At 35.3% G+C, this 21,909-nt stretch overlaps 1 protein-coding gene across 4 annotated transcripts in view; it reads left to right on the top strand.

Annotated features, from left to right (window-relative positions):
• Nucleotides 1-21,909, top strand: part of cnc (NFE2 like bZIP transcription factor cap-n-collar) — a 222,372-nt gene that overhangs the window by 171,334 nt on the left and 29,129 nt on the right. For all 4 annotated transcript variants that reach the window (XM_085941546.1, XM_085941547.1, XM_085941544.1 and 1 more), the window contains 4 exons: nt 18,306-18,529; nt 19,459-19,550; nt 20,704-20,897; nt 21,753-21,852. In XM_085941546.1, coding sequence (XP_085797672.1) covers nt 18,306-18,529; nt 19,459-19,550; nt 20,704-20,897; nt 21,753-21,852 — 610 coding nt within the window. The remainder of the gene's footprint in view (nt 1-18,305; nt 18,530-19,458; nt 19,551-20,703; nt 20,898-21,752; nt 21,853-21,909) is intronic.

Genomic DNA, 21,909 nt, shown 5'->3' with positions numbered 1-21,909 from the left:
AATAGCTACGTATTATTGACAAAGTGTAGTGTGCACTATTTAAGTATGTTGAATCCCCACAGCTTACCTGCACCCTTCGCCATTGCTAGTTAGTTATAATATAATTATATATAATATAATATGATTAATATAATACTATTCCGATCGAGTTTGAGAGACTGCGTTGATTAGGTCACGTGCCAAAAAAGTTAGTCTGAATCATAACACGCAAATGAAGATTACCTGTGAATATAGAAGTGATACTGAAGATAGATTGAGCTCATTAACACTGTTTAGAACATCCATATAATATATTGAAGTTAATGGCCCCACCAAACCACACCCGCCCCGCACCTCATCCGGTCTTAATCGGGCGTATCACGGAACCCTACGTTTTTGATCATTTTTATTTTTATGACTGGGAGTGTCTCAGAAGCAGTTACCCAAGACTAAGGTCGATATGCACTCAAATGTGCTTTGACTGAATTTACATGATTTTTTAAGGTACCCATGGGAGAGATTAGCACGTAGAGGCAATATTAAAAATTGTAGTAAGTAACAAATTAAATTTCTTTTATTTTGTTAACTGTCAATTCATGGTGGAACTGCATTGTATTGTTGTTTTGATTTAATAAAAATTAGTACATATTCCACTCTTAATCAATAAATTAGGACCGGTTTCATCCGCTTCAGAGGTACATTTTCAACTGAATACATTTTTTTTATAAAACAATATTTATCAAACGAAATCAAAGCTAATACAAAACTGCCGAACATTCTAAGTGAAGAAATCTTCACGTTGGCAGTATGACGCCGCAAAGTTTCTAAATGCAATCAAATTGGCCTTTGTGGCGACCAGGTCGGACGGTCCGATGGGCCCAACAGCTGGTTGAGCCGACTTGAGCAGCTCTTCCCTTTACGTACACATTTTTGGACATTCCTAGAGGATATGGTTTGGATCCTGTAATTCTAATAGTAAAAAGATAGTTGTATGGTGAATCCGGGACCCACTGCGAGCTGTCGCTCTTCTTATGATGATAATAATTTAGCTCGCGCGCCTTCCGTTGTTGACGGCTGGTTGAATAGCTAATAACACATCGGCAGATGACATTGATGGATAATCATATACATAGAAAGAATTATTTTTTATATTTCACAGACGGTAGCTCCTGACCAGTGCATCACGTCATGTTATCACAGTATATCATTAAATATATTCACAAAATTACTACCTAGGTACTTAGCCTCAGAATTTCAGTGGCGAATGGTGCACGTTGAAGGAACGAACCGAATTCGAGATGCATTTTTTCCTGTTTATCAGCTGAGTAACTCGAGAGCTTAAAGTCAAACAACACTTATCATTACAGTCGAACTTGGTTATTACGAGGAAGATGGGACCGACTAAATTCGCTCGTTATAAGCATTACTCGTTATATCGTTATATAACATTTTTCGCGCCACGTTCTATTTAAGCATAAAACATAAAAAATCTGAAAACCATCGTAAAAATCCCCGAAACAAGTATGGCATTTTAATATTTGAGGCTTTCACCGTTGTTTTTTTTATCGTAGTAGATTTTTGGATTTCCACCGTGTGTCCTTTTTCCTTCTTTACTCGACGTTTCGAGCTCGTTGCAGAGGCCATTATCAAGAGATGATAATATGTTTTACGATCCAATATTCGAGCCGATATCTCTGATCGTAACGATTGACATATTACTCTGAGCAACGTTTGCTCTTAGCTAATCGGATTTCTTTTGACATTCTTAGAGAAACGTTCTTAGAGAACTAACATTAGGTCATATACCTACACTACATTTTAATTATAAAACATATCTCTTGATAATGGCCTCTGCAACGAGTCCGAAACGTCTAGTAAAGAAGGAAGAAGGACACACGGTGGAAACCCAAATACCTACTACGATAAGTATGGCATTCATAAACTACAGAAGAAGTTGTTTATTGTAATAAAGCCGGCGCTGGTTGGTACCTACCTACTGATTTGACAAAGCTTGGAAATACATGCAATTTCAACCATATGCGTGGATACTTTTTCAATGTTGTCGGCGAAAACACAAATTAGGTACCTACTTAAACACTTAACTAGTGTCATAAACGTAATCCGATCCCGGCGGCGTCTTGTCGGGTCGGATTTTATTGCTTAGCGTCGAAAATATTGTTTTTAAACGATCGAGACATTCACAGTTTTGCTCGGTATACCCGAGAAGTAGCTCGTTATAAAAGTGAAAATCGTAATCTAAAATGTCAAAGAATGTTTCCTCATTACATCCGAGATCTCGCTATTTCCGTGATCGTAATAACCAAGTGCAACTGTATTCACAAAATGACTACCTACATACTTAGCCTCTATTAAGTCTCAGTGGAGAATGGTGCATGTTGAAGGAACGAACCGAATTCGAGATGCATTTTTCCCGTTTATCAGCTGAGTAATTCGAGTGCTTAAAGTCAAACAACGTTATCTACAAAAAAAGTGTTATTTTACATTTTCGGCTACATGATAGTCAAACAACTTTATGTCAATGTTTTCTAGTTTCTACTTAAGACGGTACTTCAGTGAAACGACAAATAATTTTCAACTATAGGTGCGACGAATTTTTGGACTCGCTGGCAATCGGAGATCGAACGTCGAGCTGTAAACACGTCAATTTGTTTCGTGATGGCGACGGGGGTATTAATTCTTAAATCGTGTAAAGATGACTAAAAACGTTACCATTTACTTGAGAAAGAAAACATGTCAATGAATATATTATTAGATATTGTTACTAATAGAACAATAAACAGAACATTAAATGGACGCATGTTGGATTTATATGACAAACTATATTTCGTTCGGCACGCGTCGTTTGCACAATCCGCGCATCGCCTAGCTACGATCTTTTTAGACCATGCCTCAACTGAGGTATAGCCTTAAATCGCCAGTAAAGTTTAACGTTAACTACATAGTTACACGTGTTTTCATATATTTTTTAAACCATACCTGTAAATTTTAACATCACCATAAGCAAGATAAGTGTAGGTACAATGGTATACACAGCGGCTCTCGTGGTGCAGTGGGTAAGGCACTGGCCTTCCAACCGTGAGTTCTTGGTTCGTTTCCCGGTGGGGACACAATATTTATGTGTTTTTCTCAAAGCCTGGGTTGTTGTGATTGTTCATAATTACTAACAACTACCTTGTACGAAAAAGCAAGGACATGGTTATTGATAATACTTAAAGAATAGTATAAGTACACAATAGATTATAAAATATGAACATTAGGTTTTAAATAAACATCTCATTTGTTGTGTTAGAAAAACGTTTTTTGGCTCTCATGTAGTAAGTTGCACTTTTGTACATAGTGTTGTTTGACATTAAGCCCATCTAAACTCGTCCGTCTGCCGCACACATCAAACTGCGGACGACACAAATGGACACTGACATTTCTAATAATTATGACCGTTAGGCCACATGCATTTAATAACCACTTGTGGATGCGACAGGTATATCCGATATACTGGATTATTTGTTGGGTTAGGTTAGGTTTTTATTCTTGAATTCATGAATTTTGCCAAAATCGGCTATGAAAATTGAATTCATGTTTATATTGAATCTAATAATAATAAAATTAGAGACTATAGCATACGGCAGTAGCAAGGGTGGAGGTAGGCTATTAGGATCCGCCATAAATATTTCACATTACCTAAACTTTGTTAGTCATACGTACTTGTTTATATTGAACTAAGACTACAATTTACAGATGGTGTTGGTTAGTGTTTAAAAATCAATTAAACCCTGCCTAAACTAAACCATAATAGTGTTGGTATACTTTGGTTGATGCAACAAAAGAGTGCACACTTTTTTATTCATACTTATTTGTTTTCGTTGAATATGGATACATATTACACACATTATCAGTTCATTTTTTTTTAAATTCATTAAACCCTGCCTAAAGTATGTATTAAAACCCAAACTATGTATTAAGTATATAATAATTACAAGATAAAAAAAAAAAATTATACCCAACGTATTTAAATTTTCTCTTGAATCATGTAAACTTGACTTGACTAGCTTAAACGATCAAAAAAATTTGTACTTGATAGAAATGTCATTTTGACATGTCATATTGATTTCCATAGTAACGCACGTATATATTAATAATTTAGTTGCTAGGACCATAGACCCCTAGCAACCAATAGTAGTGTCGAAATAACTTTTCATACAAAACAGAATTAACTGAAAATGAATTCAATTCTACTTAAAGATGGCTAAAAGTATTAAAAAATGCATTGACATCGTGTTCTGATATATTCTAAAAGTTTCAAATGTCTAGCTAGTCGGGAAGTTAGTTAAAAATCGATTGCAAGATTTGTACCGAACAAAGAACCACCGGACAAATACGAATACGAGCTAAGAAAAACGTTGTAAAAAATATTATTCTATCTATAAAATATCCAAAGGTATGTAGGTATGATTTAATTGCATAATTTTAGATAGTTTATAGATAGACAAGTATTTTTTGACTATTTTTCTTATGGCTTGGTTTCGCAAGTGTTTAATTGAATTTTAAAAACTATCCAACACCATTTGTAAATTTTAGTCTTATTTAAATGAAAACAAGTACGTATGACTGACAAAGTATAGTACATACTATTTATGGCTGATCTTAACAGCCTACCTCCACCCTTCGCCACTGGCATACGGTCATTTCTTTCCTATAAGAAAACTCACGGCGAACTGTGCCACGGTGAAATGTTTTACGCACAATTTACGTGTAACCGTTGCCCAGTAGGCAGGTACACATGCGCCTGCATGAGACATCCATAAAGCACATGGCGAATTGTTACTGTGAATAAAAATATTTCGTATGATTTGCCATGTCAGTCACGCGACATACGAGCTAGAGATAAGATCTAATTCGCCATTACAAAAACGTGTGTTTACTTTTGCGCGATAAATATTTATAATATGTAATTTGAATGTATTCAATTTGCAGTGCGATGAGTTTTTAATCGCGACCAGTTTTCAGTGCAATCAGTTTAGTGTTGCCATATTATGGGGTGAATGTTATGTTTGCTTTTGTAGGCAAGTTATGTTATGTTATTATTTATTCCTTTTGAGTCGTGTATTTTTTCATTGTTATCTATTATGGCTTGGTTTTTCGTAGGGTTTACTTGAATTCTAACAACTAACCAACACCATCTGTAAATTAAATTATAGCCTTATTTAAATGAAAATAATATACGTATAACTGACATAGTTAAGTGTGCATCGTTTATGACGGATCTTAACAGCCTACCTCCACCCTTCGCCACTGGTAGGTACCTACACCTTTAAGAATATGCTCTAACTTGTAGGTACTCGATATGAAGTAAATAAAAAACAAACAAATATAGAATACTGAAATGTCATTTTGATTTCCATAGTAACGCACGTATATATTAAAAATTTGCCATAAAATGACAAACTATAATTGAAGTAGGGAGTAAAATGATGTTAACGTGCGTGTTTGAACATGTACCTTGAATGAATTTTTTTTTAAACGGTACATGTTCAAACACGCGCGTTAACATCATTTTACTCCCCACTTCAATTATATTTTGTCAATTTATGGCTACGGCCGTATGTTGTAGCTTAACCACTGGGGAATGCGGAAAGAAATGGCGTATTTAAAAAAAACACTACCTTATTCTTAGGTCAATAATTATTATAAAGCAATCATTATTCGTAGGATGTTTATCACACTTGAATGATCAAAAACATAACTTATAATTATTAGTATCTTTAGAATTATCTTCAAATGTGTTAATCTTGCCCATTTTTTGAATAATAAAATGCCTAATTCTTGTCAAATTTGGGATCACAGAGATTATCAATATATTTTTTTATCGTAAATATTTCACTATAATAATGTCGCCATAAATTATACTAATGGTTTTATAAATGCGTTTAAAAATTTAAAAACGTAAAAAATCTTAACACCACTACACATGCATGTACTGAAATATGACTATATTCTAAAACATTAGAGCGAGAGGTTTAAAAGAATACTATTTTATGTAATAAAAATACTTTATTCAGTCATCAAATGTTTAAAATAAATATAAAGGATAATAAGGCTTCAAAATTATATAAATAGATTATCTACAACGTTTAAGGAATGTCCAGGATCATGCTTTGAAAATGCAATAAAAGCTCCATTTTGACCTACGCTGAGCACGTCCACCCTTAAGTAGCGACATCTGTGTGCCCAAACGATATATCCCCAGCCTGGTTAAGGGTTATTAACAGCTGACTTTCGCCGTGCGATAATCAGTCAACTAGGTGTCCATCGGAAAGTCTCGTTTACCTATAATTTCAGCAGTTGGCTAGTTTTCGTTGTAGCTTTGCCTATGGTGTATCGCGAGCAGTAGAAAACATGGCCGACCTCAATAATTTCTTCACTACTTTTTACTTTTACCGTATATTCATATCTCCGCCTGCCATCTGCCGTGGGCATTCAAAAGTCAAATAAATATCTAATTAATAACATCAAAAACACGCTCGGAAACTATTACATATTTTAACTATTAAAACTCTGAATAAAAAGTGTACGATTACTTAAATTCGTATTAATGAGACGGTCTCCGATCGGGTCGTGGCGATATTGTCGTTCGCTTTGTGGTATTGACGCGAATCGCGCATACTACAGAGCAGTGGCGAAAGGTGGAGGTAGGCTATTAACATCTGTAATAAATAGTGTCCACGAAACTTTATCAGTCGTACGTAATTGTATTGATCGAAATAAGACTACAATTTACAGATGGTCTTGCTTAGTTTTTAAAATTCAATTCGAAAACCATGCCATAATAGAAATACATAACTTTGGATATTTTATAGATAGAATAATATTTTTTATCTACTATAGTTTGGTTAGGCATGGCTTAATGCATTTTAAAAACTGGTGTAATATGTATTCTAAATCCAACGAAAACAAATAAGTATGAATGAAAAAGTGTGTGCAATTTTGTCGTATCGCTTAAAATATACCAAAACTATTATGGTTTGGTTTAGGCAGGGTTTAATTGATTTTTAAAAACTAACCGACACCATCTGTAAAATTGTAGTCTCAGATCAGTTAAAACAAATATGTATGACTAACAAAGTTAAATGTGCACTATTTATGGCGGATCTTAACAGCCTACTTTCACCCTTCGCTACTGCTATAGAGGTTTTTTTCTTCCACGGACGTTCTTCAGTGCCGGATTTAGGGACAAGGCGGCCAAAATATGCATTTCTAGCTTTGTTTTGTATTATATTTATAATTAAATTCATTTTCTTTAATGCAATTTCCCCGTGTTTTTCTCTCCCATGGAACTTTGTATTAAAGTCAACTCAGTCAAAGCTCACTTGCACATTTGGGTATCTGTTCCTGAGTCATTACCAGGAGGAAACAACTGCTGATGCTTCACATCAAGCCTAGGGCCTCGTGATACGCCCGATGAAGACCGAGTATGATGCGGGGTGGATTGGTAAGAGGGGGAGAGAGACAAAACAGAACAGCCAGGGGAAAAATGAAACATTAATTTTTGTGAAATCTATTTAGGTTAGGTTAGGTCATTATTTCGTTGTAATTAGTCACCCAATCATTTTGAACATATTATATTTAATATATAAGGGTTTGCGATGTAATAGAGTTTATAAAAGCCTTAAATGGAGATGGGCTGGACATATAGCTCGAATAAGAGACAATCGTTGGACAAATCTAGTCATCCAGTGGTATCCAAGAAGTACAAAACGTCCGCAAGGTAGACCTAGAGGCCGCTGGATCGATGAAATGATAAAGTTCTGCGGAAGTACGTGACAACGCAATGCACACGACTGAGAGAAGTGGAAACAGCTTGAAGAGGCCTTCATCCAGCAGTGGATAGATTCAGGCTGATAATGATGATGATATTGATTAAGATGAGAGATCCTAAGCTTGCCGGCAAAGTCCCGATTATTTGAGGCTTTCTACCGATTAGGAATGCAGAAATTAGGTATATAATTTGATTTATTATGGCGTATCGAAAATCTGTGCTATTAAAAATCTATCAACATAATAGAGGTAGGCCAATTTCAATATTAAATTTATATTTTTCCTGAAAGGTCATAGTTATATTTATTGTTGTTCTGTTTTGTCATGGAACCGCCAGGTCCAGCCCATACCATTGAACTGAAATGCCGAATCGTAAAAACCAGGGTTGGTTTTAGACGACTGAGGAAAATACTATGTAGCCAAATGTACAGGTGTATTAAATGCAATTGAAATTGTCGTTTGATCAAGAAATACATAACGCAAAGTCCTCATTTATTAAATCCACTTGCAATACAAAAATACCTGTAATCGATCGCTTATCAGATACCTGTATCTATCCTTTTCCTGTTGAATAATATAACTACCCACATTTAAGATTTTAATCTTTTAAAAACATTAACGGGTCCCAAAATTTCGGCACCCCTAAAGACACCCTTTGTTAACACTAATTGTAATCCGCCTAAACCTTTTAAAATGATTTTTTTTAAACCTTTTTTTTTATTTAATACTTCGTAAGTATTTACATTATAATAATATTGTGGTCAAAATTTGTGGACCCTCGTCTCTTGTAGAGAGAAGTTAAGTCTACGAGTGCAGGGTGGTTCATATTATTAATTAAAATGACTTAATTCCTTACATACTGCAGTCTGCAATTCAGAAGACATCTTTATTTAGTTAGGTACGTATTTTTTTCGACTTATACGAGGTATATATGAGAACTCTGCCATTCTGGGCAGTGTTGACCTGTGTCCCTGATAACTGTCTTACTGTTTATTCTCCCAACGTGCAGAACCAACCTGCCACTGGTAATGCCAATTGGGAGGGCGATAACTATGTTCAACCAAATTGCTTCGGGTGTTGATATATTCCACTTGCGTGAGGTGAGTTTAGGTGGCCGCCATTGTATAAATTCTTAAAATAGGATCTCCTTAGCACACTCGGCGTACTTCTTTAAACTGCTATAGATGTATAATTATTGTATTTTCTCTGCTTGTTGTGTTTATATTATGTTCTCTTTTTATATTTTCATTTTATCTCTTTTATTCCTTTTTCTTCTTCTTTATAACAATGTTTCATGCCATGTTGTGAACGTCTTAAACTTATAATTTGTAATTTCCACAATATGTCTTAAAAAAGTGAATTCATTGCCAAAATGACGTGCTAGTGAAAAACGTGAGTAATACACGAGCCAGGCGCGCACACAGAAAAATAATTGGGGGAGGGTTCCATTTTGAAAATGTATAAGTATATTTTGTTTACCCCGCCTACTAATAGCTTCTCGCGGCCTCATACCCAGACACTTTTTGAGTAGCTATCACAGAACAGATTAATAAATAGAATTCCGATAGGCTATTGCCCCAATGCACTACATTTTGAAGCAGGGTTTTGAATGCGTGAGTGTCCTACGAAAATGAACCATACATTATAGACGTCTAATAGTGTGTGTTGGAATCTTCGACTACAACGAATGAGCGTCAGCGCATAAACCGAGAGCAGTTGTCATAATGAAGGGCATGCGTATTATTTACACGTGTGTAAGTTTATCTCATATTATTCCACATATGCCTAAAAAAGTATACAGGCCAAACTTCTAGAACAGTAAAGAAGTGTGTGAGTGAACACGAGAGGGCATAGCGACTTAAACATTAGACGATGTCAGCAATTTCCAAGCACTCAATGGATACAGGACACAAATTTGACTTTGAAACCAAGATATTGGGTCGGAACAAAGGATATTTCTAAGGCCTTTGAAATCCATATAAACCCTGAAAATATTAATAGGGATGATGGATTACGGTTAAAAACGTCATGGCTTCCGGCACTATCAGCAAAATCCAATATTCGAGCCGGTATATATGGTCGTAACGATTGACATATTACTCTGAGCAACGTTTGCTCTTAGCTAATCGGATTCCTTTTCACATTCTTAGAGCAACTTTTACATTCATATACCTACACTACTTTTTCTTCATAAAACATATCATCTCTTGCTAATGGCCTCTGTAACGAGCCCGAAACGTCGAGTAAAGAAGGAAGAAGGACACACGATGGAAACCCAAAAATCTATTTTTCCATGTTCTGTAATTTCTGACTGTCGATTTTGAACTCTCCCGATTCTTCTCATTGTCCGTATAGTCGCCCATCCTATTGTGATAATGATAATCGAGTCGTGGAAAGATTCACCGCGTCAAGTGATGGACGGATAACGCAGAACCAAAAAAAAACGTATATTTTTTTATTATTTTCAAGTGTAGGTAGGTTACCTTTGGTAAGGTTTTATGATAATAGGTATACCTACTACCTTCACTGTGGTGTAAATCGTGTGCTACCAGTGCTCACGTATGCATGTGAACATGGACCATTATGGGACAAACACATTACTATCATGTCATCAGTTTTCACGTGCTGCCATGCTTATAAATTTAGTATATGGTTTCTCTATAAATCATAGCACGGAAAGTGCCAACCCTAGTTTATTAATATTTTAATTATTGTTCATGATTTATGGTAATTTCAATTGATATTAACAGTTTCCACATGTGCGTACCTACTTCAAAATTTCTTGCGATATGTATTGCGTGCATAGATAAGCAGAACCCAACCAGTAGGTCATAGATAATATATGTAAACACCAGTCATAGATAATAATCTATCAAAAAATCCGTACACCAGACCACTAAAAACAAAGAGCACGCATTTTTACTTGAGTCGAAAATGTGTAGACCTTCAGAAAATAAAAAAAATCGTTCACTGACTTGTGCAATGGATGATGTAGCATACATAACTGGCAATATTCGTTTTTGGTTCTAAATGTGCTACGGGGTGGTAGCATCAGTCTGATTTTTGAGATGAACATTTTAAATACCAAGAAAAACGACATTGCACACGATTTTTCCCGGAGCACGAACTTACTGTGACAGCACGTAATGTGATACTAATGTGTTCGCCTTAAAGAGTTTTAAAAAATACTATTTTATGTAATAAAAATACTTTATCCAGTCATCAAATGTTTAAAATAAATATAAAGGATAATGAGGCTTCAAAATTATGTAAATAGATTATCTACAACGTTTAAGGAATGTCCAGGATCATGCTTTGAAAATAGCATAAAAGCTCCATTTTGACGTTCGCTGAAATAATCGCCTAGTATGGAACAGTTTTATCAAATTTTACCTATTGTAATAAAGATAGATTCATATAATATGTACGTGTTCCAAAGAACTATCTAACTATTTAGCAGTTAGGATGTGTTATATGCACCATACACCACATGTAAATACAAAATTAATATGATTGTGTTTTTTTCACGGTCTCGGCTGGTATAATACGAGTAGCATAGTTTGAAGACATTTTGAGGTCATATTCGGACGCTATGTCTCCTCGTGCATTCTCGCTTTGACGCCAGCCGCGGTCAACCTTTGAGACCCCGCGTTGGCGGAGGAAACCCCAAGTATTTCAATACAATTATTCAGTAACGAAGGGTGGATGTATGCTATTAAGATCCGCCATAAATAGTGCACATTAAGCTTTGGCAGTCATACGTATTTGTTTTTATTATAGCTACAATTGGTGGTGGTTGGTTAGTTTTTAAAAACCCTAAACCAAACCATAATAGTTTTGGTATATTTTAAGCGATACGACACAATTGTGCACACTTTTTCATTTATACTTATTTTGTCTTCGTTGGATTTAGAATACATATAACGCATATTGTTGGTTCATTAAGCCCTGCCTCAAACTATAATAGGTGAAAAATATTATTCTATCTATAAAATATCCAAAGTTATGTATAATTTAATTCCATAATTTTAGATATTTTATTGGTAGACGAGTATTTTTTGACTATTACCTAGTATGGGTTGGTTTTCGCAGGGTTTAATTGAGTTTAAAAAAATTAACCAACACCATCTGTAAATTGTACTCTAATTTCAATGAAAACAAATACGTATGACCGTATACTATACGGTCATCGATTTCAGATGTTTTTATTACGTATTTGTTTAGGTACAAGCCAGGCGGGAACCGCGCTATTTTTCATAGCTGATTTCGGCAAAATTCATGAATTCATGAATGAAAACCTAACCTAACCTAACCTAACAAAGTAACAAAAAATCTAGTATATCGCCTATTTTCAAAATTTTAAAAGAACCGTGCTTAATTTAGACATAAAATTCATCTCAGTATTATACAACCCAAAGAGGTTTTAATATATCTACGATCAAATATTTCCGATACAACATTGCACGCTAAAGTATGATACGGCGAACTGCATACGTACAAATTTCCGGACAGAATTTTGTGACATTATCAAGATGAATACTGTAATTTCAAATTAGTATTTCATCATCAACCTGGGACGATCTACAACTAAATGAAGGCCTCCCATAGGTCCTTCCAATATTCTCGGTCGCTAGATTTTCGCAGCCACGTATTTTTCCCGACCATGTCCGATCCTAATAAGATCATATGGGCCTCCACAGAGTGGAGGTTTGTATTAACAGAATTTATTATAATACAACCTATTAGGTCCATACTCTGACTCATACATAAATTGAAAAACAATATGTATACTTTCCAGACCCAGGATTCGAACCTGGGACCCACGACGTTGTAGACCGACGCTTAAGTCACGCGGTCATCAGTCGCAGCCACGTACACCAGCATAACTTGTTAGAAATTGATGTCAGCCACTTGCTTAACCTATTCGGTCCATACTCTGACTCCAGGCACAAATTGAAATACAATACGAGTATTTGCCAGACCCAGGATTCGAACGTGGTACCAGCTACATTATAAGACGAGGCTTTGAAGTTTTCTGGATACATTTATAGAAGTTCTCATTATTTTTATTTTGTTAACATTGCAGCCAATGGCCACACCAAACCACACAAATGTCTCAACGCATATATTCTATACACTAGGCTGCTATTGGCGGCTATCGAGGGTAGTTTATTAAATTTATGTATTGGGGTATTATAATAATTGTTAGTCGTCTAAATTGTCAAAACTATCTATCTCGCTTTAAAAGTTAACATAGACATAAGAGGTGCTGTTAAAACATAGCAGTTTTTGGCAGTTCAGACGGTTAGCTTATTGTAACAATTAACCGCCTCAATACACACATGTTATAAACTACCATCGATAGCCGCCGATAACAGTCATGTGTATAGAATAGTTGCTCTGGAGCAGTTACCCAACACTGAGGTCACATTACACTCAAATATGAGTTGACTGACAATAACTTAAGGGGGGACATGCTCAGCGTAGGTCGAAATGGAGCTTTTATTGCATTTTCAAAACATGATCCTGGATATTCCTTAATCGTTGTAGATAATCTATTTATATAATTTTGAAGCCTTATTATCCTTTATATTTATTTTAAACATTTGATGACTGCATAAAGTATTTTTATTACATAAAATAGTATTCTTTTAAACCTCTCGCTATAATGTTTTAGAATATAGTCATATTTCAGTACATAAATATGCAGTGGTGTTAAGATTTTTTACATTTATTAATTTTTAAACGCATTTATAAAACCATTAGTATAATTTATATCGACATTATTATAGTCAAATATTTACGATAAAAAATTATATTGATAATCTCTGTGATCCCAAATTTGACAAGACTTGGGCATTTTATTATTCAAAAAATGGGCAAGATTAACACATTTGAAGATAATTCTAAAGATACTCATTATAAGCTATGTCTTTGATCATTCAAGTGTGATAAACATCCTACGAATAATGATTGCTTTATAATAATTATTGACCTAAGAATAAGTAGTGTTTTTTTGATATACGCCATTTCTTTTGGCATTCCCCAGTGGTTATGCTACAACATACGGCCGTAGCCATAAATTGACAAACTATAATTGAAAATGCAATAAAAGCTCCATTTTGACCTACGCTGAGCACGTCCCCCCTTAACAATAACAACATCATTTTCTATAATCACATGAATATTATTAACCTGAACTATTCGGAGAGAAAAATCTAGATAGAAATTCTCGTTCCTCGATTATTATTGTACCTACCACATAGGTACTCATGGCTTATTAATACATGAATAGGTACTACTTCTTTACTAAATTTTTAATGAATATGGCACAGGGATCGCTGATTATTTACCACTGCCAAATGGACAATACAATAATATATACACAGAGTTCAGTATATTGAATACTTACTATACAATACAAAGTTATTTTATCGTATTTATAAAAGTTGAAATAGCTCGTATCTCCAGAACGATAGCAGAAGTTATATTAAATTCTTGCAAGATTGTACATGCGTTCGTATACAGATCGGTGTCTGGTATAGTTTTCAATGGCGAGGGTTGGAGGTAGGCTGTTAAAATTCGACATAAATCGTGCTCACTAAACATTGTCAGTCATACTTATTTGTTTTTCATTTGTCATCAATACAATTTGCAGATGGTGCTGGTTAGTTTTTTTAAATTCAATTACACCCTGTCTACCAAACCATAATAATTTAGGTATGCTGTGGGCGATTCGACAAAAATAGTGCACACTTATTCAGTCATACTTATCGGTTTTCGTTGAATTAAGAATACTTATTACAAATGGTGTTGGGTTAGTTTTTAATTCATTAAGCCCTGCCTAAACCAAACCATAATAGATAAAAAATATTCTACTATCGATAAACGAATATTTTTTACTATCTTTTATCTACCGTGGTTTGGATTAGGCAGGGTTTAATTGAATTTTAAAAAACTAGCAAACACTATCTATAATGTTTGAGGCTTTCACGGTTGTTTTTTATCGTAGTAGATTTTTGGGTTTCGACTGTGTGTCTTTCTTACTTCTTTCCTCGACGCTTCGGGCTCGTTGCAGAGGCCATTATCAAGAGATGATCGAAAGAGAAGAAGAGCCGAAGAGCGAAGGAGAAAGAGAGCCCGAAACGTCGAGGAAAGAAGAAAGATGGACACACGGTGGAAACCCAAAAATGTACTACGATAAACACTATCTAAATATTGTCTTCGTTCAATGAAAACAAATACGTTTGACTGACAAAGTTTAGTGTGCACTATTTCAGTCGGATCCAGTCTATCACCAGCCGGGATCAATTGTCTGCTGAATGAAGGCCTTTCCAAACTGAATCTATTGTTCTCAGTCTGGTGTGTTCGTCAATCCAGCGGCTTCTAGATAATTTAAAATTAAAATTTATTTATTTACATTTTAATAGTGAACATTACAAATTACAAATTATTAGTAGCATTAGAGTATTATAAGTCTTTTAAAAATTGCAACAATACACTCTCCGCGTAGACCGTCACGTTGCGCGACTAAGTATTGAATCCAATATTTGAAATCTAAACACATTTGTTTTTAAACAACAATCATTTTTATCCAATTAGAAATTTCCTTTCAAACACTTACTAGGTATTGCTCCGTAGTTTTTTTTTAATAGCCTCGCTAACGAATCGAGTTAAAATTATATATCATTAATGGTAATAACTGGTAAGTACCTACATACTTACCTATGAAAGATCGTATTATGTAGTTGATTATTTTTTATTCAATTATATGTCTTTAATGTATTGAAAAGCTATGTTTTTATGCATGGCATTGGTTAGTTGTTAGGTCGAGGTCGTAAATAAATTACTGTGGAATATGCGCGATTGTTTATTTCGCCGTATGGACCACAAGGAGTGTCGGATTTAACATAATAGCGCCTGTACAGGTGCATGGATATACTTTCACCAATAGTGTGTATTTTAAACTATCGCGACTATAACTGTTTACACGTAAAAGTGTTGACTGTCTCGCCAATCTCATTCTTCAAGAGTAAGCGAGACGCGATGTTGTCATTTTCTGGTACTATTTGACAGGTTATGAAAATTGGTTAATCTCAAAATGAGCCTGCGCGGTGTAGTTCGTTTTTTTCCCGGCAGGTTCGCCATTATTGTCCTACTGCGCAAATCCCAACTGTCACGTTCTTTTTTTTTGATTCATGCATGCTATCTTGCATCTCGTGCATTTACTTGTTATGGCCGCGATAATACGTACTGTCAGCAGTAAATCCATGTACGTGTAAACGGGGTATAAGACTAAAGGGGGTATAGCCAAGGGCCCCCAAATCTCGACCAAAGTAGGAATGTAATCTCATAAAAATATACCTAGATAATATTGAAGTAAAATAGTTGAATAAATAAATATAAAAATACACAGAAAAATGGTTTGGCGAAGGGGGGGGGGGTCCATTTAGATAAAATATCTATAAATTTCTTTTACTGATTTTTAAGGCAATACATAGGGCAGAGTTAACAAAATCTTGCAAACACTACTGACTTCCACATTAACCTCACCTACTACTTATAGCTTCAACCGCGCGCTCATGTACATTCTTCATATATGTGCCTAGCAATGATCATCTGATCGGCAGCTATAACTACCAGTGGCGAAGGGTGACTTTTTGAAAGATGTAGGCTGTGGGAGTAACCATGATTGTCAGATATATTTGCGGGGAATAAGAAGATATATTACTACTGATGAATAGGTACGCTAAAACGAAGAAATTTCAAAAGCTTAATTGGTTTGTTATAATTAGTTCATAAAAATAAGCATTTAGTTTGGATTACTTATGCATTTTCCTAAACATTTATAAACGTAACATACGCTCAAAATATATTACCTATCATCTATGAAAATATCCGTTGTATATATATTACGTTCCATAAAATGTTATAATTTAACCCGTAAAACTAGACATTTTAAAATACTTCTATATTTAAAACACGGACTTATGTAGGTACAATATCAGATATCTAAATTGTCTAATGAGTGAACTAATAAATAAATAAAAATCACGAGATAAATTATTTTATATTTTTAACAACAATCAATACTTACATATTTATGTGATTGAATCCCATAAAAATTATCTTCTTATTAATTATTTTGAATAAATGTGCTCTCGCGACGTAAGCGCCAACGAAACAGCTTGTACAATTGTATGCGGGACGCCAGACATTTTGAAATAATGAGAAAAAAACTTCATATTGAAAAACCCGTCGATTCACGCGAAAATAATCCTATACAATATGTGAAGCGAATCGCGGTGTGTTCTATTTTTTTAAACTTTCGAGAGATGCCATAGATGGTGCTTATTGAAATATGGGAAAATATCGTAAAATTATGACAATTATACGATAGATGTCTTGGGCATATTGAATTTATTATTATTTGTGTGATTATATAAATACGTCAACATGAAAATAAAAATTATTGTTCTTAAGAAGGTAGGCTTTAAATAATCGCCTAGTATGGAGTCTTCGCCACCTACGAGATATAACGACTTGTCGCATCCACGTGTAGTTAACCAATTCGCGTGGCCTAGATATCATAATTAATAGAATCGTTAGTATCCTTCTTGTCCTCGCTAATAAAATGATGTAAGTATAATAAGAATAAGTATAAATAGTATATTATATTAGACGATTATTTTTTTACTGTTCGGTATCTATTATTAGGCAGGGTTTAATTGATTTTTAAAAACTAATCAACACTATATGCAATTTTACAAAGTTTTTATTAGCTCGTATTCTTGTTTGTCCGGTGGTTGTTTGTCCAGTACAAATCTTGCAATCGATTTTTAACTAACTTCCCGACTAGCTAGACATTTTAAACTTTTAGAATATATCAGAACACGATGCCAATGCATTATTTAGCCATCTTTAAGTAGAATTGAATTCATTTTCATTTAATTCTGTTTTGTGTGGAAAGTTATTTCGGAAGAAATCCGTAATCAAATCCACTATTATTGGTTGCTAAGTGGGTGGTCCTAGCAACTAAATTAATAATATATACGTGCGTTACTATGGAAATCAACATGACATTTCAGTATTCTATATTTGTTTGTTTGTTTTTTATTTACTTCATATCAAGTACAAGTTTGAGCATATACTAATTCAACAGAAAATTTATAAACGTTGTGTATAAAAAGTTCTTTTTATCTTGTAATTAAATTATTTAGTCTTTGTTCAATGAAAACAATAGGGCATAATATGTAGGTAACTGTGTATGACTACGTTATTTTACGCATAGTGTACTCAGCCCGGGTGTGGCCTATTGGATAAGAAGGCCAACTAGATAGGCCGTATGTTGTTTTCCCGATTGTCTTTATTTGTATTTTTTGTGAAACGCCTCTTCGCGATTAATCGTGTCACATGTGCCCCATGTGCCTGATTTCCAGCTTAATAAAATTATGAAAAATATTAATCCAGCGTTTCTCATTGTTGTCTCGCAGAACCTGGTCCGCAGCATGTCGATGGAGCAGCGCTGGCAGGACCTGGCGACCCTCCTGGCCCTGCCTGCACCCGCTCAGCCCGCGGGCGCCGGCCCCCCTGTCGCTGCGGGCGCCATATCCTCCCTGGCCGGGGGGCAGCCGCCGGCGAACATGCACCACCCGGGGGCGCAAGATCCCCAGCACCAGAATCTGTACCACAACCATCATTTGAACGCGGTCAGAGGGTAAGAGACACGCTAAAACATTCTTGAAATTCAAATCTACCTTTTGATAATCCTCAAAAGTTTAGCCCTTTTTTTAAAATCCTGCAAGAAAATTGATTCGAACTCACAAGCAATAAGATCCGACCGGGCAGTTATCTAGACCGATGCCGCCGGGATCGGATTACGCTTATGACGCTAGGTGTCTAAGTATCGAATTGGTGTTTTCGCCGACAACATTGAAAAAGAATCCACACATACCTATGGTTAAAATTGCATGTAAAAAATCCAAGCTTTGTGAAGTCAGTAGGTACCTACCTACCAGCGCCGGTGCCTCAGCACTTCATTACAATAAACAACTTCTTTTGTAGTTTATAAATGCCATGCTTGTTTCGGGGATTTTTACGATGGTTTTCAGATGTTATATTATGTTCTATGCTATACTTCAGCTGGGGCACGGTCTAAAACGATCGTGACTACGCGAAGATTGTGAAAATGACGCATGCAGAACAAAACATAATATGTCATAAAAAGTCAACATGCGTCCATTTAATTTTATGTTTACTGTTCTATTACTAATAATAATATATTCATTGACATGTTTTCTTTTTCAAGTAAATGGGTAACGTTTTTTAGTCATCTTTACACGATTTAAGAATTAATTCCCCCGTCGCCATCACAAAACAAATTGACGTGTTCACAGCTCGACTTTCGCTCTCTCCGATTGCCAGCCAGTCCGAAATTTCGTCGCACCTATAGTTGAAAATTATTTGCCATTTTACTGAAGTACCGTCTTAAATAGAACGTGGCGCGAAAAATGTTATATAACGATATAATGAGTAATGCTTATAACGAGCATATTAAGTCGGTCCCATCTTCCTCGTAATAACCAAGTTCGACTGTATCTGGTTTAATTAATTGGTATTCATTTTGCTCTCGTCTTCTTCTCGCAGGCATTTGACACAACCCACGTCTGCGTACGTGACGCCGCCCTACGCCCCTCTCTCTGACAAGTCTCCTCTGGCTGCCACAGCTGACATTTATGGTGAGTTGATTGGTCGATTAAATTGTTATATTATAGGAAACAGAATGCCGCATACAGTGGTGGCCAAACCCTGGCGCATTCCATCTTTGCGCTTACTTATTCTTTTGAAGTAGGCGCCATAACTGAATCCATCTTCATATTTTCAACACAGCATCAGTTGTTTGTTCTCCCGAGGAGCAGAACTAACCTGCCATTGGTGATGCCAATTGGGAGGACAATAACTCTGTTCAACCAAATCGCTTCGGATGTTGATATATTCCATCTACGCGAGGGTGTGTATAGGTGGACGTTGTTTTGTAAATTCTTAAAACAGGGTATCTCATCCGGTGTACTTCCTTGTACCTATATACTTTATATTTTTTGTATTTACACATTTCTAATGAAGAATAACTTAATACTGATCTATCTCTTTTGTTATGTACCTAATACTATTTTAATAATATTTCTTTGTTTCTAAATGTCATGTTGTGAACGTTTTAAATTTATAATTTGTGATGTCCACAATATGTAAAATAAATTAAAAAAAAAAAAAAAAAAAAACACCTCAGTGCTCTCAGTTCAACTCATACAGCCTTGTTACTCATCAGTACGTCCCATTTTTTTTAATAGTTTACAATTCAGTGGTTAACTTTCAAAACTGGACATGTCTCATATATGCCGAAAATGAGTTATTATCGGAATATCATTCTATAACCTCATACACACTTTGTTGACTTTCAAAAATAGCCACAAAACACCAATTTCATTTTGAAAAGAGGTTGACATTCAAATGGGGACATGTCCAACGTTGTTGACATTCGAAATGAGACATGTCACTTTCAGCTAATGGCGGGACTGTATTGAGTCACGTGATCAAGTATGTTGTCATACAATCTGACAGTTTGGTTTTTGTCGCGTGCGTGTTTTCGCTCTGTGTTTTTATTTGAAAATGTTCATTTATCTCTGAGGAGTTAATAGTAGACATGTCCAGTTTTAAAAAATAACCACTGAATTGTAGGATGTGCACAGTGTGTGTGTATGAGAGAGAGAGAGGATGGCCTTATATATTTCAGTTCCCATTATTTCTGAGTTCCCTGCCCATACCCTTTTCACCTGGACATCTTGATTGAGACCACAGTACCTACATTCGTTAATGCAAAGTTTCTCTTGATAGGAGCCGCAAATCTTGGATCCGCGGTGGCTGCGTCGATGAATGTAGCGCAGCCGCCCCCGAGCTCTGCGGCGCCACCCGCCCCGGTCCCGCAGCCCTCGCCCTTCTACAAGAGCGAGATGGACCACCACCAGAACGGCGCCGGAGGAATTCCCCCACACGTGCAACAGCATCACCAAGACCAGATGTATTATCAGGTAACAATAATTGATACAAAAAATAAAATGTTTATCCACTGTAAATCCACTGTATTTTTGAAGTTAATACTTCTTTTGGCGCGTTTGGGACTACAGATCAGAGTGTATTTTTGGCGTGTGACGAAGTTGCGCGCGCCGATGTAGCACATAATTTATTATTTCTCAAGGGTACATGCGCATAGTGTCATTTAGTTAGTCGTTCAATACAACCAAGTAAAGAGCACGTGTTATAAACAATACCAATATTATGTCATAATAAATATATAATATGTTTATAAACATATTTCTGGAGACTAACATTCTACACTGTTAATTTATATTCATAAAACTTCATTTATATTGGAGTGTATATTTATTTTTCATTGTAAAGATTGTGTATGAAGATTTGAGGCTATATTTATGTAAGTATTATTTATGAGTAAAATTATATATCAATAAATAAATAAATTTTGTGAATGTTGAGTTGGTAAATAATTTTAATTCATCATGTGCACTTCTGAATCGATTATAACCGCTGTATGGCAAATATTAGTTTTGGTCCAATACAATAATTAAATTACAATTATCATGTGCTATATGAGACAAAGATGAATCGCGTACGTTTTACATCAACCTAATCCACTGTAATATTAATAGACTCAGGTAACGACTTATTTTGTTTTGTTACGCCAAAGAAGTATAACTTCTAACGCGCGTACATAAGTACACACCGATTTTTTTTTACTTTGGATATTATTTAATTATAGATTTAATTTCGATATTATGTAATTAAATTTTTTGATTTGGAAATAAATGCAATGCTAGCGATATGTATACCTACCTACATACTAAGAACTATTTTTCTCATTTCTCCAGCAAAACTCTACATCCGAGCTGAACGGGACCTCCGACGGCTTTCTGTCTTCGATCCTCAACGATGAGGACCTCCAACTTATGGACATGGCCATGAGCGAAGGTAGGACTCCAAAAATCAAAGCACTTTCTTTCATTGATACAAATATTCCATTGTAAC

Source organism: Rhyacophila brunnea, unplaced genomic scaffold (genome assembly GCF_057557595.1).
Source record: "Rhyacophila brunnea isolate RB1 unplaced genomic scaffold, BYU_Rbru_1.0 scaffold_13, whole genome shotgun sequence".
In the NCBI taxonomy this organism is placed as follows: Eukaryota; Metazoa; Arthropoda; class Insecta; order Trichoptera; family Rhyacophilidae; genus Rhyacophila; species Rhyacophila brunnea.
The sequence above is the reverse complement of the archived record's forward strand: the minus strand, read 5'-3'. Positions and strand labels throughout refer to the sequence as shown.